An 18,469-nucleotide genomic window follows, 5' to 3' on the forward strand; every position below is an offset into this window, starting at 1 on the left:
CTTGTTGATTGAAAGTTGATCATCATTTATTAACCACATGAATATTTTTCAGTTCGGTAGCCTTTTTTATTTTGGTTTTGTGCATGAAGAATTTTCGGTTCAGTGGGTTGTGGCATTTTAATTGACTTGTCTAACATACACATGCTTGTAGTTGTTGATGTATCGAATGAGTTTTTTTTAGGACAATTCACATTAGAGACAACTCTTTCACTTTGATAAGCCATACTACTGTAATAGTATTCTTATTGATTGAAAGTTGATCATCATTTATTAAATACATGAACATTTTTCGGTTCGGTAGCCTTTATAATTTTGGTTCTGTGCATGAAGGATTTTTAGTTCGGTGGGTTGTGGCATTTTAATTGACTTGTTTAACATACGCATGCTTGTGCTTGTTGATATATTGAATGAGTTTTGTTTAAGACAATTCAAATTAGAGACAACTCTTTCACTTTGATAAGCCATACTGCTGTAATAGTATTCCTGTTGATTGAAAGTTGATCATCATTTATTAACCATATGAACATTTTTCGGTTCGGTAGCCTTTGTAATTTTGGTTCTGTGAGTGAACGATTTTCAGTTCGGTCAGTTGTGGCATTTTAATTGACTTGTTTAACATATACATGCTTATGCTTGTTGATATATTGAATGAAATATTGACCAAAATTTTTTATTACAGCAAAACACAACAAGAAAATGGCAACAATGAAGAAGAAAGCACATTATGACATTATAACGTAAGCATATTAAATATATTTATCTACTTTCATTTGAATAATATCTATTTTCAATACAAGACGCACGGAGATTAGCGACGGTTTAATTGCCGAATTGCGGCGGTTTGAAATCGCCGCTAAACAGATTGGCAGCGAAACGGGAACCGCAAGGCATAAAGGCGCGGCAATTACACTTTGCGGCGGTTTCCAGCAACCGCTGGTATAACCGCAGCAAATCATGAATTTTGCGGCTAATGGTTTTAAACCGCCGCTATATCATCCAAAGGTGATTTCTCAAGAGTCTTTGCGACAACTACCAACCGCCGCAAATTTAAAACGGTTATTTATTCGCGGCGGTTTAAAACCGCCGCTAGTTGCTATTTTGTTCTTTAGAGACGTTATTCGCGGCACTTTAAAACCGCAGCTAGTCTGATTTATTTTATTTAATAATTTAATTTGCTTGATTTTACAAACCTGGATAATTTTTTTATATATTTGAATTTATCTAAACAATGTTATCGTTATTTAATTTTTTTAAACTTTTTATTTATATTTTATTAATTTTTTCTTTCATCCTTTTTATTTAAATATTATTATACCTTTTTTTATATCTAAAATTCTGCACTATGAAAAAATAGCTCATGAATATTTAACTGCGAAGCAAATTAACATATATATTTTAATAATGTCAATAGAGTATTTTAATAGTCACCCAAAAAGGTAAAGTACTTGGCTAATAATTAATGTTGCATACTTAACATAAATTAAACATATACTGAAAGACAGAGTATCACATATAGCCTAATCTCTATTTTCTGCCATGTCCGTCCAAACAATTCATCCGTGCAGCGATGTCCAGAGGCAGCTCCCCACAATGCTGTTGGACTAGATAACTCAGCACACTCTCTATTGCCTGCCTCTTCGTTTTCTCAGCTGCTAATTCATCCTCCATTGCTTTTCGCTTCAAGTTTGCGATTGTCACCTCCGCCTGTAGTTCACACAGCATCCTTTGGGTCTCTTCTACTTGAGCTCTATCCCCGGCGGCTGCGAACTCGGACGGAAGAGTTGACTTGGTGTCGGCCCGTGTCCCATCCCACGCACTCTACCCGGGTGCTCTTTACCGAGAGCTTGGGCAAGGGAATCATTTTGTGACAATAATCTTGTAGATTCATCCAGCTGCTCAATCTCATGTATTTTTTCCTGCCAGCATAAATAAAATTACACAATCTCACTAGGCTAATAGCATTCTCAAGACATTCTAATAACTAAACCCAACATGATACAGCATAAATGATTAACTGTACTTACACCAATCTTCCGAGCTTCTTCATGTATATAACTTCCATCAGATCTTTTGTGCTTTAGGATAAATATTTCTCCTCTACCAACTTTCCTCCCTTGCTTTTTTGACTATGACAATACAATCTATGCCATGAATCTCACTTCTTTAGAGTTTTCCAATAATTCTATGTTGTTTTACTATATAAATAAATGAACACTAAATGCCAGTTATACTTGACTACAAATTTATATTACCTCTTCTTCTCTTGCCCTAGCCAAGCTTTTAGAACCGCCAGTGTGCGTGTAAAGTTGCTTCTTTCGATTCAGCCTGTTTTGCTTGTACTTCGCCTATTAAAAATCAACAATAAGCTGCTGTTCACTAAAGTAATAAATATAATTATGTAGCATATATGCATGCGGGCCCTATTTACATATAAGAAGTTAACAATGTTATTATATTTCTAATATGCAAATACAACCTCTATAAAAAAAGCTTTACCAGGCATCTGTGACAGCCCAATAACAATTATAATATTGCATAAATTATAATAATAGAGGTACTTACATTAAAACAAAAGTCCTATACGGTAACATACAAACAACAAGGTTGTACTAATGAAATTTGGTGTACATCAATCTCATCATCATGCAAGTGTATATTATGATTTTAGCCAAACATTCTTACTAGACCGTGACATGTGCTGAGTATATATGTTTATATTAAATTTAATTAAACATGTATATTAAATAACAGGGTTCAAATTCAAATCAACTGTAATAAAAACTATTTATATATATCAGATCAGATAAAAAAATGATCAAAATTGCATGTTCAGACTTGAAAAGATTTCATCATAATTAAATTAATGAGGTACCTTTGTCGCAGGATCATTACGATAGTCAATGAACCACTTCCAGTGCTCTCTAGGAATTCCCTCCGGGCGCTTTTCAAGATTCTGCTCAAGTGTCCATAATGATTTGTAATAGGAGTTATATAGCCTCCCCCTTGTGTCCTTCCAGGACTTTCCCATTTGCTGTAAAAGTGTTTTCTTGATTATACCACTGCTATCCTGAAAGTGGAACATCTCCTGCGACGACAAAGTTCAGCTGTAAGTAGTTGCAAGTTCTAAGGTTTGATATGATTAAACAACGCCGAAAGTCATTACCTTTATGCAATCATCAAAAACCCTATCTTTGCCCTGGACCTTTGCCCAACTCTTTTCACAGATAGGAAATTTACTGTAATCAGAACCCAGCGCTCCTAGAATGCCACTCAACAGGTCAGCTCCATCTCCGACTGCTTGCAATTCTTCATTGAACCTCAGTATCATCTTGCTACCATTAAGAGACCGCTCCATAGCCTCTCTCACACTCATTTTAGCTGGCTTGACAATTCTTTCAGAATCTATAAAAAAAATTAAAAAAATGGTATTTACGTGTTCAACGTGCCCAACATGTAAGCCATACCTAAGTATATCATTAGCTAAGCAATTAAAAAGTTTAATGGTTCAACAGCGGTTACCAATGAGATTAACATTCCAAAACTCAGTGGTCTTTCGTCCTTTGTGCTTTTCAGCATCAGAATTCTCTAAAATCCTTTCAATGTGTTCCTCAAACGAATCTTGTAAAACCTGGTTAATTAACGGCTAATTAGCCTATAAATGAGAATTTATTCTAGAAAACCCAAAATGTGATTTTTGTGGCTAAATATGATAGAGGAGATTGAGACGAGAATTTTGGTACCAATTTTATAGAATTCGGACCAAGATTGGACCGAACGGGCCAAACCGGGCCAACCGGACCCAAAGTGGGCCCTTGGCCCAACATAACTAAACCAAACCCTAGTTTTCAGCATTCTCTCTCCTCACTAAACACACTCACATGCTGAAAATGGAGGCCATGGAGGGAAGAACACTCTCTCAAGTTCTTTCTCTCACTTGATCTTCAAACCACCATAACTTTTGATCTAGAGCTCCGATTGCCGCTCCGTTTGCAACCACGCGTTCACCGCAGAGAGCTCTACAAAACCCAAACAATTAATCTTGAGGTAAGCCACGTTTTTCTCTTCGAAATTCCAGCCTTGTTTTCGAGTTTTATGAGCAAAAATGTTGAGATTTTGGGCTCTTTGATGTTATAGGACCCAACTCTCTTGAAGGAGAAGGTTAATCTTGTCTCCTTGGACCTTGGGTGTGGTAAGATTCTCAACCCTAGTGTAATTTTGTTGTTCTATGATGTTTGGGTATTGAGATGTTGTGTATGGGTATGATGATTGTGGCTTAGGTTGTGTATATGTGAATATTGGAGCTTGAGTGGTGATTTTGAAAAGCTTGAAAAAGGGATTTGGTGGTGAAAAATCTGTTCTTGGAGGCGTTGAGGCCTTGAGAGCTTGTGGATAAGTGATTTGGAAGTGCTCCGGTTGAGATTGGGAAATCGGCTAAGGTATGGTTTCGGTTTCCCGTATCTAATATGTAATGTGGTAGAAAATACTTAGGCTAGAGGCCCTAAGATAGGCATTGAATTGTTGATGTTGTTGAATTGCTGATATATATGATGTGGTCATATATGTGATGATGATTAATGATGCCTTGATGGTATGATGTATGAGAAATATGCATGTTGTGATATATGCTTGATGATTGGTTATGGGTGAATTGTGGGTTGAACCATGTTGATGGTGAGTATGATATTGATTGTGTACAATGATGATTTAGTGGAATTGATGTTGTTGAGAATTGGCATGAGGAAGAGTATATGATATGTCAATATATTTGAGTTTGAGCCACTTGGGTAAAGTGGGTTAAAATGATGAGATACTGATTTTGATAAATTGTGGTAAAGTGTCAATGTGTGAGTTGAGGAGGCTTGATGTTGAAATTGATATATTTTGATTGATTTCAAAGAAAAGGGATGAAAATGGCATGTTTTGATTGATTTTGAAAAGAGTTGAATATGGCTTGTTTTGAAAATGGCATGTTGTGGTTTTGTATGAAAAACATGGTTTTTGGGCATACTTTGACGGGACATAACTTGGACTACGGATCTCTGTTTTGTACCAAATCTGTTTAGAAATGAAATTAGATCCGGGATGTCTCTGCCGTTCGAAGAACGGTAAAAAATGATTTAAAATGAGGAAGTTATGTCTGTCGGAAGATTGGGGGTTGAAACTGTGAATTCTGCAGCTTTTAACTTAGAAAAATTTTTAGCAGAATGACCCCCGCGCATAGGCGCACTTGGCGCGTACACGCCGTTCTTCTCGAAAGCACCATCCACGCGTGCGCGTGATGTGTGCGAGCGCGCCGATGTGCTGCACCCAATGCCCAGCCATTTTCCAGAGAGTTATGCCAAAACTGTACCAGTTTTATGCCTGGGGCACGAGAGTACCCACGCGTACGCGTGGTTGACGCGTGCGCGTCGTTTGGCTAGTTTTCAATCCACGCGTTAGCGTGCATGACGCTTACGCATCGATGAGTTTTCGAGGCAATCCACGCGTGCGCGTACACGTGGACCTGTTTTCATCCCAAAGTTGATTTTTGAGTTTTAAAAGCCAAATTTCATACTTCTAAGCCTCCGATCTCACCACTTATGTCTTAAATCATTATTATATGTCTAGCTATGAGAAGAAGGGCTAGTGAATGTGGCAACTTGTGAGTGAAGCAAGGGAAAAATGGATGATCAATGAGGATCAAACATGAATATGTGAGATGCGGAGGATGGTGGTGGAAGTGCTTGTTATGCCATGGGCCAAAAGGCTGTAATTGTTGATGAAACGGCTGGTTATGGATTTAACCGTGAGCCAGGTGGCTGGTTATGGATTTAACCGTGAGCCGGATGGCTGGATTATTGCCGTGTTACGGCGGGGCCACGATTATGGCTATGTATAAACGCATATATATGCTGTTGAATGAATTGTGAAAGTTGCACTTCCATTATCGGAGATGAGAGTTTCCCTGGGAGAAAGCAGTGGCTAGCCACCATGTGCTCCAGGTCGAGACTTGAAGCTCTTTTGACCCTATGTCGTCAGGGTGGCCGGGCACTGTGAAATTCCCGGACGAGCTCACCCCAAAAAATATTCACCAGCGAGGGTGATGGATATGGATCATGATTATGATCAAGTTTACTTTGAGTATGACTCAAGTTGGGGAGACACGACAGAGGGACAGTCCAATGGTTCACTGCCAGGACTTGTCGGGTTGGCTTTATAACTGACAGATGATATCACCAGCCACTAGGGACATGCATTCATCATATGCATACTATATGAATTGTTTGAGATTGCCTATTTGACTGCATATTACTTGCTAATTGTCTAAATGCCTCACTTGTTTCTAATTGTATATTTCTTGCTTGATATAACTGTGTTTGCTACATTATACTCCTGCTGGTGGTTGGGAGGTTTGAAGGAATTGGAAAGGGAAGTATTAGTTAGACTGAAGTATCCTTAGTCAGATGCCCTTTTATGGCTTAGCTTGTTTATAAGCTTTGATATTGTCTGGAGGAAGTTTTAGGATTGCCTTTGCCTTTCCTCTATTATTATGTATTATATATGTGGAAGCTGTTACCATGCTGGGGACCTCTGGTTCTCACCCATGCGGATTTTGTGGTTTTCAGATGCAGGACGTGAGGTTTCCCGTTGAGGCATGCTGGAGACTTCTAGATTTGCGAAGATCCTTTGTTCTCGGGGCTATGTTTTGGTTTATATGTTTTGCTTAGATACTTTTATCTCCATTAAATAATACAAACTGTGATGACTCCTCTTATGGGAGATCTTGGAGAATAAGTTTTATGTGTTTGTGTCCCTTTGGGTTTCCTTTGGGGTTTTTCTTATTTTTATCATATGTATATATTGCTATGCTCGGACCGGTTATCTTCGCAGCCGGATCTTGAGTCTTGATTTTCCTATTTTTGACACTCCTTTGTTTATATATAATCTCGCGTTGGTTTCTCCTTGCTCATTACGTTATCGATCGGAGTGTTGCGCTTTAGAGTTGCGATTTTTGTTTACCCCCTTTTTCTACAAAGGCTCCTAGTTATAATCAATCATTCATACTACTATACGTACTAAATTTTTATTTTAGAGGTCGTAATACCTTGCCATCTCTGAATTATGACTTAAGCATAAGACTTTGTATGGTAGGGTGTTACATTATGGTATCAGAGCAGTTCGTTCCTGTAGAGCCTGAGGGATGGACTGACTATGCTTCTGTGCATTCTCTGTATGTGTGTTATGTGCTATTAGTATATCTGCTTAATATAATTGGCATAAACGTTCATGAGCATGCATTTGGGACTTTGAAGCACTAGACTTCCGATATTGAGACTGATCAACTTAATATCGATTGTTTGGTGTGTATAGGAACCAGATGGCGCCTTATGGATGCGGTAGAGGTAGTGTGAGAGGTCGTACGAATGCTCGTGCATCGGAGAATAACCCTAATGACCCGGTGAACTTTATGACTGCGTTGGAGAACATGGCTGCTGCTATACAAGCCACTGCTGAGGCTCTTGGTCAACAGATGAACAACCATGGTAATGATGGAGGTGGAGTTCTGGGCCCGATGACACTGACAAACTTTTTGAAGGTTAATCCACCTAAGTTCAAGGGAACTGCTAGTCCGACTGAGGCTGATACATGGTTTCAGGCTATTGAGCGAGCACTGCAAGCACAAGTGGTACCTGAAGGACAGCGTGTCGAGTTTGCTACATATATGCTCACAGGTGAAGCGTCGCATTGGTGGCAAGGTATCCGACGTCTTCTGCAGCAGGGTGATGACTATATCACCTGGAATGTCTTCCAAGAGGAGTTCTATAAGAAGTACTTTCCGACTTCTGCTAGGACGGCTAAGGAACTTGAATTGTTACAGCTGAAGCAGGGTACTATGTCCATATCAGAGTATACTGACAAGTTTGAGGAGCTGTTCAGGTTCTCTCGTATGTGCCAAGGGACTCCGGTGGAATATGAGGAATGGAAGTGTGTTAAATATGAAGGAGGACTCCGGAGCGATATTTTTAGTTCAGTGGGACCAATGGAGATTAGGACTTTCTCCGAATTAGTGAACAAGTGTAGGGTTGTTGAAGAGTGTGTAAAAAGGGCAACTGCTGAGAAAGGGAGTCACAAAGGATCATTCCTACAGAACCGAGGGAAGAGCTTTGCACCTAGAGGTCCGTCTTTCAAGAGGGGAAGCTCTTTCAAGAGGCCCAACAACAACAACTCCCAAGGAAAAAGGTATGGGAAGCAGCCTCAGAATGATCAAGCTTGTACTAGATGTGGGAGTCACCATCCGGGAGCACCATGCAAGGCCGGATGGGGTTTGTGCTACAATTGTGGAAAGGCGGGGCATAAAGCCGCAAATTGTCCGGAGAAGCAGAAACAAGGTGCTGGAAAGGCACAACAGACTGGTCGGGTGTTCACCACCTCAGCTATAGGTGCCGAGGGATCCGAGATACTTATTCGAGGTAACTGTAAAATGGCGGGTCAAACTTTAAATGCTTTATTTGATTCGAGAGCATCACATTCATTCATTGCATTTGAGAAAGCCCATGAGTTAGGACTAAAGATTGTAACTTTAAGTTATGATCTAAGAGTGTACAATGCTACCCATGAAGCCATGGTAACTAGGCTAGGATGCCCGGAAGTTTCCTTTAGGTTCAAGCAGCGTGATTTTATTCATAATTTAGTCTGCTTGCCGATGATCGGTCTTGATCTTATCTTGGGATTGGACTGGTTATCTAAGAACCATGTTCTGCTAGATTGTTCTACAAAGTCGGTGTACTTTATGCCGGAAGATACTGAAGGGCCAGTCGTGGTGAATAATTATTACTTGAATTCGATGATGGTGAACTGTTCCGGAACCGAATGTCAGGGTATCATGTTGTTAACCGCGGGTGTTTCGGGTGATGATCAAAGGTTGGAATAGATTCCGGTTGTGTATGAGTTTCTGGAAGTGTTTTCCGATGATATTGATGAGTTTCCACCTAACCGAGAGGTTGAGTTTGCTATTAAATTGATGCCCGGGGCGGGACCAATCTCAAGTGCTCCTTATAGGATGTCACTGTTAGAGATGAACGAGCTAAAGTCTCAGTTAGAGGATTTGTTGGGTAAGAATTTTATACGACCAAGTGTCTCTCCATGGGGTGCTCCAGTGTTACTGGTGAAGAAGAAGGATGGGAGTATGCGGCTCTGTGTGGATTACAGGCAGCTGAACAAGGTTACAATAAAGAATAAGTACCCATTGCCGAGAATTGATGATCTCATGGATCAGTTACAAGGAGCTGGAGTTTTCTCCAAGATCGATTTGCGATCCGGTTATCACCAGATAAGGGTGAGGGGTGAGGATATCCCCAAGACCGCTTTCAGGACTCGTTATGGTCATTACGAGTACACTGTAATGTCTTTTGGGTTGACGAACGCTCCTGCGGTATTCATGGATTGCATGAATAGAGTTTTCCGTCCGTTTCTGGATAAATTCGTTGTTGTCTTCATTGATGACATACTGATTTATTCCAAGACTGAAGAAGAGCATGCGGAACACTTGAGGACCGTGTTGCAGATTCTAAAGGAGAAGAAACTCTATGCAAAACTGTCTAAGTGTGAGTTTTGGAAGAGTGAGGTGAAGTTTTTGGGCCATGTGGTGAGTAAGAAGGGAATAGCCATAGATCTAACTAAGGTGGAGGCTGTGATGGATTGGAAGCAACCAACCACCGTGACGGAGATAAGGAGTTTTCTGGGTTTAGCTGGCTATTACCGAAGGTTTATCAAGGGCTTTTCACAGATAGCTTTGCCAATGACAAAGTTAACCCGCAAAGACACTCCGTTTGTTTGGACTCCTGAGTGCGAGGAGAGCTTTCAGAGATTGAAGAAAAAGTTGACCACTGCACCTGTGTTAGTGTTACCTGAGCCGAACGAGCCATTTGAGGTGTATTGTGATGCCTCATTGAAGGGTCTAGGGTGCGTGCTGATGCATCATCATAATGTGGTGGCGTATGCCTCACGACAGTTGAGACCTCATGAAGTTAGTTACCCTACGCACGATTTGGAACTCACTGCAGTTGTGTTTGCCTTGAAGGTGTGGAGGCATTATCTCTATGGGGTTAAATTCCAAGTCTTCTCCGATCACAAGAGTTTGAAATATCTCTTTGATCAGAAAGAGCTTAATATGAGGCAGAGAAGGTGGATGGAATTGTTGAAGGACTACGACTTTGAGTTGCATTACCATCCGGGAAAGGCGAACATAGTGGCAGATGCGTTGAGTTAGAAGTCATTATATGCGGCTTGGATGATGCTTCAAGAGGAGAAGTTGTTCAAGGGATTTGAGAGTCTGAAAATTGGTACTCGAGAAGTATCCGAAACTTTGTGTTTGAGCCGATTAGAGATCTCAAGTGATTTTAAGTCCGAACTCCTAAAGGCTCATCAAAATGATGAAGCGTTATGGAAGGTGTTACCGGCTATTGAGCAAGGAAAACAATGGAGAGTGTCGGAAGAAAAAGATGGGTTATGGAGATTCAAGGGTAAGATCATTGTGCCGGATGTTGGCACTTTGAGGCAAGATATTTTAAAGGAGGCACACAAAAGCGGATTCTCCATTCACCCGGGAAGTACTAAGATGTACCATGATTTAAAGGCAATGTTCTGGTGGCCGGGTATGAAGAATGATGTGGCGGAATATGTTTCAAACTGCTTAACTTGTCAAAAGGTAAAGATTGAACATCAAAGACCTTCCGGGATGTTGCAACCTTTAGAGATTCCGCAATGGAAGTGGGAAAGTATTGCAATGGACTTTGTGTCTGGATTGCCAAGGACTAGGACTGGTTTTGATGCTATCTGGGTGATTGTGGACCGACTGACGAAGTCAGCTCACTTTTTACCCATTCGGATGACTTACACCCTTGAGGAGCTAGCACGGTTATACATAAAGGAGATTGTGAGACTTCATAGTGTACCTGCTACTATAATCTCTGATAGAGATCCTCGTTTCACTTTAAGGTTTTGGGGTGCATTTCAGAAAGCTTTTGGAACCCGATTAAGCTTGAGCACGGCTTACCATCCTCAAACAGATGGTCAATCTGAGAGGACGATCCAAACACTAAAGGATATGTTGAGAGCTTGTGTTTTGGACCAACCGGTGAGTTGGGATCGGTATATGCCATTAGTGGAGTTTGCATACAATAATAGTTATCATGCGAGCATCAGAATGGCTCCGTATGAGGCCTTGTATGGGAGGAAATGTCAATCTCCGCTATGTTGGTATGAAGCTGGAGAGAAAAGCTTGTTAGGGCCGGAAATGATAGCTGAGACTATTGAACAAGTCAAGAAAATCCGTTATAGGATGCTTACGGCGCAGAGTCGTCAAAAGAGTTACGCCGATCAGAGGCGAAAGCCCTTAGAATTTGAGGAAGGAGATCATGTTTTCCTTAAGGTTACTCCGTCTACAGGAGTAGGTAGGGCGATTAAGGCAAAGAAGTTGAATCCTCGATACATTGGTCCATTTCAGATCCAGGAGAGGATTGGACCGGTGGCGTATCGGATGGCTCTACCACCTCATCTTTCGAATCTGCACGACGTGTTTCACGTGTCGCAGCTTCGGAAGTACACTCCTGATGCTAGCCATGTGTTGGAACCTGAGTCGGTTCAGTTAAGGGAAGATTTGACGCTTCCAGTGGCTCCAGTCAGAATTGATGATACTAGTGTTAAACGGTTGCGTGGAAAGAGGTTTCATTAGTCAAAGTGGCATGGAGTCGAGGCGGTGTTGAGGAACACACTTGGGAACTTGAGTCGGAGATGCGAACGAATTATCCGCATTTATTCTCAGGTATTTGCATTTGAATTTTGTGGGCAAAATTCCCAATTAGGTAGGTAGAATATAAAACCCGGTTAATTAACGGCTAATTAGCCTATAAATGAGAATTTATTCTAGAAAGCCCAAAATGTGATTTTTGTGGCTAAATATGATAGAGGAGATTGAGACGATAATTTTGGTACCAATTTTATAGAATTCGGACCAAGATTGGACCGAACGGGCCAAACCGGGCCAACCGGACCCAAAGTGGGCCCTTGGCCCAACATAACTAAATCAAACCCTAGTTTTCAGCATTCTATCTCCTCACTAAACACACTCACATGCTGAAAATGGAGGCCATGGAGGGAAGAACACTCTCTCAAGTTCTTTCTCTCACTTGATCTTCAAACCACCATAACTTTTGATCTAGAGCTCCGATTGCCGCTCCGTTTGCAACCACGCGTTCACCGCAGAGAGCTCTACAAAACCCAAACAATTAATCTTGAGGTAAGCCACGTTTTGCTCTTCGAAATTCCAGCCTTGTTTTCGAGTTTTATGAGCAAAAATGTTGAGATTTTGGGCTCTTTGATGTTATAGGACCCAACTCTCTTGAAGGAGAAGGTTAATCTTGTCTCCTTGGACCTTGGGTGTGGTAAGATTCTCAACCCTAGTGTAATTTTGTTGTTCTATGATGTTTGGGTATTGAGATGTTGTGTATGGGTATGATGATTGTGGCTTAGGTTGTGTATATGTGAATATTGGAGCTTGAGTGGTGATTTTGAAAAGCTTGAAAAAGGGATTTGGTGGTAAAAAATCTTTTCTTGGAGGCGTTGAAGCCTTGAGAGCTTGTGGATAAGTGATTTGGAAGTGCTCCGGTTGAGCTTGGGAAATCGGCTAAGGTATGGTTTCGGTTTCCCGTATCTAATATGTAATGTGGTAGAAAATACTTAGGCTAGAGGCCCTAAGATAGGCATTGAATTGTTGATGTTGTTGAATTGCTGATATATATGATGTGGTCATATATGTGATGATGATTAATGATGCCTTGATGGTATGATGTATGAGAAATATGCATGTTGTGATATATGCTTGATGATTGGTTATGGGTGAATTGTGGGTTGAACCATGTTGATGGTGAGTATGATATTGATTGTGTACAATGATGATTTAGTGGAATTGATGTTGTTGAGAATTGGCATGAGGAAGAGTATATGATATGTCAATATATTTGAGTTTGAGCCACTTGGGTAAAGTGGGTTAAAATGATGAGATACTGATTTTGATAAATTGTGGTAAAGTGTCAATGTGTGAGTTGAGGAGGCTTGATGTTGAAATTGATATATTTTGATTGATTTCAAAGAAAAGGGATGAAAATGGCATGTTTTGATTGATTTTGAAAAGAGTTGAATATGGCTTGTTTTGAAAATGGCATGTTGTGGTTTTGTATGAAAAACATGGTTTTTGGGCATACTTTGACGGGACATAACTTGGACTACGGATCTCTGTTTTGTACCAAATCTGTTTAGAAATGAAATTAGATCCGGGATGTCTCTGCCGTTCGAAGAACGGTAAAAAATGATTTAAAATGAGGAAGTTATGTCCGTCGGAAGATTGGGGGTTGAAACTGTGAATTCTGCAGCTTTTAACTTAGAAAATTTTTTAGCAGAATGACCCCCGCGCATAGGCGCACTTGGCGCGTACGCGCCGTTCTTCTCGAAAGCACCATCCACGCGTGCGCGTGATGTGTGCGAGCGCGCCGATGTGCTGCACCCAATGCCCAGCCATTTTCCAGAGAGTTATGCCAAAACTGTACCAGTTTTATGCCTGGGGCACGAGAGTACCCACGTGTACGCGTGGTTGACGCGTGCGCGTCGTTTGGCTAGTTTTCAATCCACGCGTTAGCGTGCATGACGCTTACGCATCGATGAGTTTTCGAGGCAATCCACGCGTGCGCGTACGCGTGGACCTGTTTTCATCCCAAAGTTGATTTTTGAGTTTTAAAAGCCAAATTTCATACTTCTAAGCCTCCGATCTCACCACTTATGTCTTAAATCATTATTATATGTCTAGCTATGAGAAGAAGGGCTAGTGAATGTGGCAACTTGCGAGTGAAGCAAGGGAAAAATGGATGATCAATGAGGATCAAACATGAATATGTGAGATGCGGAGGATGGTGGTGGAAGTGCTTGTTATGCCATGGGCCAAAAGGCTGTAATTGTTGATGAAACGGCTGGTTATGGATTTAACCGTGAGCCAGGTGGCTGGTTATGGATTTAACCGTGAGCCGGATGGCTGGATTATTGCCGTGTTACGGCGGGGCCATGATTATGGCTATGTATAAACGCATATATATGCTGTTGAATGAATTGTGAAAGTTGCACTTCCATTATCGGAGATGAGAGTTTCCCTGGGAGAAAGCAGTGGCTAGCCACCATGTGCTCCAGGTCGAGACTTGAAGCTCTTTTGACCCTATGTCGTCAGGGTGGCCGGGCACTGTGAAATTCCCGGACGAGCTCACCCCCAAAAATATTCACCAGTAATGGTGATGGATAAATATTCACTAGTGATGGTGATGGATAAATATTCACCAGTGAGGGTGATGGATATGGATCATGATTATGATCAAGTTTACTTTGAGTATGACTCAAGTTGGGGAGACACGACAGAGGGACAGTCCAATGGTTCACTGCCAGGACTTGTCGGGTTGGCTCTATAACCGACAGATGATATCATCAGCTACTAGGGACAGGCATTCATTATATGCATACTATATGAATTGTTTGAGATTGCCTATTTGACTGCATATTACTTGCTAATTGTCTAAATGCCTCACTTGTTCCTAATTGTATATTTCTTGCTTGATATAACTGTGTTTGCTACATTATACTCCTGCTGGTGGTTGGGAGGTTTGAAGGAATTGGAAAGGGAAGTATTAGTTAGACTGAAGTATCCTTAGTCAGATGCCCTTTTATGGCTTAGCTTGTTTATAAGCTTTGATATTGTCTGGAGGAAGTTTTAGGATTGCCTTCGGCTTTCCTCTATTATTATGTATTATATATGTGGAAGCTGTTACCATGCTGGGGACCTCTTGTTCTTACCCATGCGGATTTTGTGGTTTTCAGATGCAGGACGTGAGGTTTCCCGCTGAGGCATGCTGGAGACTTCTAGATTTGCGAAGATCCTTTGTTCTCGGGGCTATGTTTTGGTTTATATGTTTTGCTTAGATACTTTTATCTCCATTAAATAATACAAACTGTGATGACTCCTCTTATGGGAGATCTTGGAGAATAAGTTTTATGTGTTTGTGTCCCTTTGGGTTTCCTTTGGGGTTTTCCTTATTTTTATCATATGTATATATTGCTATGCTCGGACCGGTTATCTTCGCAGCCGGATCTTGAGTCTTGATATTCCTGTTTTTGACACTTCTTTGTATATATATAATCTCGCGTTGGTTTCTCCTTGCTCATTACGTTATCGATCGGAGTGTTGCGCTTTAGAGTTGCGATTTTTGTTTACCCCCTTTTTCTACAAAGGCTCCTAGTTATAATCAATCATTCATACTACTATACGTACTAAATTTTTATTTTAGAGGTCGTAATACCTTGCCATCTCTGAATTATGACTTTAGCATATGACTCTGTATGGTAGGGTGTTACAAATCTACCTCTTGCGCCTCCGGGTCAATGTCTTCATTGCACGGTTCCGTCACTTGTGAACCGCTAGCGGCATGTGACACAGGTCTTGGTTCGCTCTTGGGTGGATGAAAGGGTTGCAGAATAGCCCCACTGGAGACACCACCATTATTGAGGGGTGGAGGGATGAGCCAGTCATCGTCATCGGATGGTGGAGACACAGGAGGTGCAGCTTTAGGCTGCTGACGCGGTGGCAACACTCTTTCATTTTTCTTGAAGCGAGCTTTCTTGGGCATCTTAAAATCCTAATGTAAACACATGTAGCATGCCAACATAAATTTTTATCTCATGTTAAAATTATCTACCTCAACAGGCTGGTAAAGGAGCCATCGCGTCTTAGGCTAATAGCATTACTCCCAATATATATACCAGTATATATACGTACATATATTAATTACATTAATATAATCTCTTTTTCCAAATGATCCATCGATTGCATAAATACATTACTAGTTTTCTTAATTCTATTGGGACAATGAAACCCAGTACACATAGCATAAATAAATTATGAGTTTTCTTAATTCTCTAATTGCATAAGCCAGGTCCAGTACATTAGATTATTAATTATAATTATTAATATTCCTATTTATTACAGTTGCAAACATTCCAGATATTTTTAACTAAGAAACTATACTTAAAATTAACCGCCATCATTAATATTCAGCAAAAGAATTAATTAAGTTAAATTTCCATAAAGTTATTATTCTCTCTTTGCATTAGCACCACTTACTCCATTAGATTCACCACTACCATTACGATTTTTTTTATTCATGAAAATAGGCCTAAAATTAATAGCCATCATTACCCCTTGTGAAAAATTAAATCAGAAATTAGAGCAAACTAACAAAGGCTAATTATTTAATCCCTTTTTATAGTGACATTTAAGATATGAACATGCAATCCCCCCTCTCCCCAAAACCAATTATAATTTATCTATGAATATTTGTACCCACATAGAAGGGGAGTTAGTGGTAGGTTGAAAAAAATTAAATACAATGGATTGATTGCATGCGAATAGAAAGGGTCAGAATCTCAACGAGCATAAGGGCTCATCCAATATTAGGCACATAAGTATTAGCATGATAGAGGTGGAAGTTGTTACCTTAACGAGGACGACAACCGTGTGGAAGAGGAGTTGACTAACGGTACCGCCGTGAGGGAGCTAAGGGCGCAACAATGCCGACTATGCTGCTCTGATCCGACGGCTTGGGGAGTGAAAATAAGGATTCAGTTAGCGTGGGAGTGGGGTTGAGGAGTGGCTAGGTATTTAAATATTTAGAATAAGTGGGGTTGAGGAGTGACTAGGTATTTAAATATTTAGAATAACCACTTCAAAGTTTGACTTAAGTGTGGGCCTTGAGATATGGAAAGAATAAGATCCTCTGGATATGGGTCAAAGATAGTATACTACTATACTAGTATATTCAAACCCGTTTGACTATTTATAAAAAAAGGAATGAATGAATTCAATTATAATACTACTCCAATTTCAGTGGTTCCATAATTATAATACATTAATGGTATTCTTTCTTTTGTTATCAAGAAAAAAATATATAAAATAAATAGCTAGAATGATGCTATTGAGAACTCCGAAATAAATGTTTGTAACATTTATCTGTGGATTTATCTATCTATGAAAAAATAGAGCTGTGTTTTGTGTTAAAATGGGCCCAACCAAAAAGAGAAACAGATTAAGCATCAATAAGCTCTAGAAGAAATTAAATGCAATGTATATTATCAAAAGGGTTAATGAGTGGGAAGTTATCAATGTGCCTAAGTTATAGTGTTGCTATCAATATGATTTATTCACCTTTGATCCAGGAAAGATATAATGATTCATTTTCTATCCTCTTTAAGTGCGTGTGTTGAGGAAGCAGGAGGCACTAACACATACTTGATTCATTTTCCATGGCATATTTCGAAATATTGTGGGATGAGACCCCTTAAGCTGCTTATTTGAATTATGTAATTGAATATTGGAATTAAAATCTAAAAATGAAATTCTACACCTAATATTTGTTGTGAAAACAATTTTCAACATGTAATAAAGAAGTACAAAATAAATTATAACGTTGGTTAAATATCTTTGTATAATAATCTTTAAATAAATATTTAAAACATGGTATCACCAAAATCCGTGTCTTCATCTAAATGACATGTGCACATTCTTGAAAAAAAAGAAAGAGGTGGGAATCTTCAAGATAGTGGTAGAAATAACATCCAAGACATAAAAGGCCCTTAGGGAAATAGACACTGAGAAACATCATTCGACAAGACACCATCACAAGAATACAAACTAGAAATGAATCAAAGTCTCTCGTTCTCGTCTGGTGTCTTATTGAGGTCATAATCTCTCAAACAAGTCTTTTGACCGGTCGAAGAAACCTCATCGGAACTCTTGCTGGGCAGTAGTTCTTCTTCCAGTGAGTCTTGAACTATCTCCCCTATATCGTCTGTGTCCTCTTGAAGCTTCTCTTCAGATAGTCCTGAAAGTTAGAGCATAACAAACCGCTTGGAATAAGATTACACATTTTATAGATAACAGGGTCAGGTTACTATATTCTGCAAGGCTTGTTTGACTTACGTTCCCAGAGTTTAGTAAGTTTTCTTTCTATGAAAATGAATTCCTGTTTGGATGCAATATCCAATTCAACCAGGATATTGTTCTCGCATCGGGCCTATATTAGAACAAAGTGAGCATCAAAACAATGGGGCAATCCAAGAGCTAGGGAGACAGTGCCTATGAAATTTGAACTATGGTAACAATTCTCAAAGTTGCTAGAAAGAAGTAGACAAGAAACAAAGATTTTGCTTTAAACAACGAGGCTTTATAAAAGAGTCAATCCATAGCATCACAACACACAGCAGCAACTGATCAACCTGATTTGTCACAATTTCTAAATGATTTCCCATTTTCACAACACACCAGCATAAACTCAAACCATTGACATCATCAGTACAATTTGGCAATTCAATTGATAAGAAGAAAGTACATAGGAAAATTTTA

At 39.9% G+C, this 18,469-nt stretch overlaps 1 protein-coding gene across 1 annotated transcript; it reads right to left on the reverse strand.

The window, feature by feature from the left end:
- Positions 1–1,355: 1,355 nt before the first annotated feature.
- Positions 1,356–16,717, reverse strand: LOC112716048 (uncharacterized). Its single transcript, XM_025767888.2, has 6 exons — positions 16,565–16,717; positions 3,164–3,402; positions 2,873–3,085; positions 2,253–2,345; positions 2,025–2,126; positions 1,356–1,916 (listed from the first exon to the last, which is right to left on the reverse strand). Exons 2-6 carry the CDS (start codon positions 3,371–3,373, stop codon positions 1,737–1,739), a joined length of 798 nt encoding a protein of 265 aa, XP_025623673.1. The 5' UTR covers positions 3,374–3,402; positions 16,565–16,717; the 3' UTR covers positions 1,356–1,736.
- Between the last annotated feature and the right edge of the window lie 1,752 nt (positions 16,718–18,469).

The sequence above is a fragment of the Arachis hypogaea genome, chromosome 10 (assembly GCF_003086295.3).
Source record: "Arachis hypogaea cultivar Tifrunner chromosome 10, arahy.Tifrunner.gnm2.J5K5, whole genome shotgun sequence".
NCBI classification, from domain to species: Eukaryota; Viridiplantae; Streptophyta; class Magnoliopsida; order Fabales; family Fabaceae; genus Arachis; species Arachis hypogaea.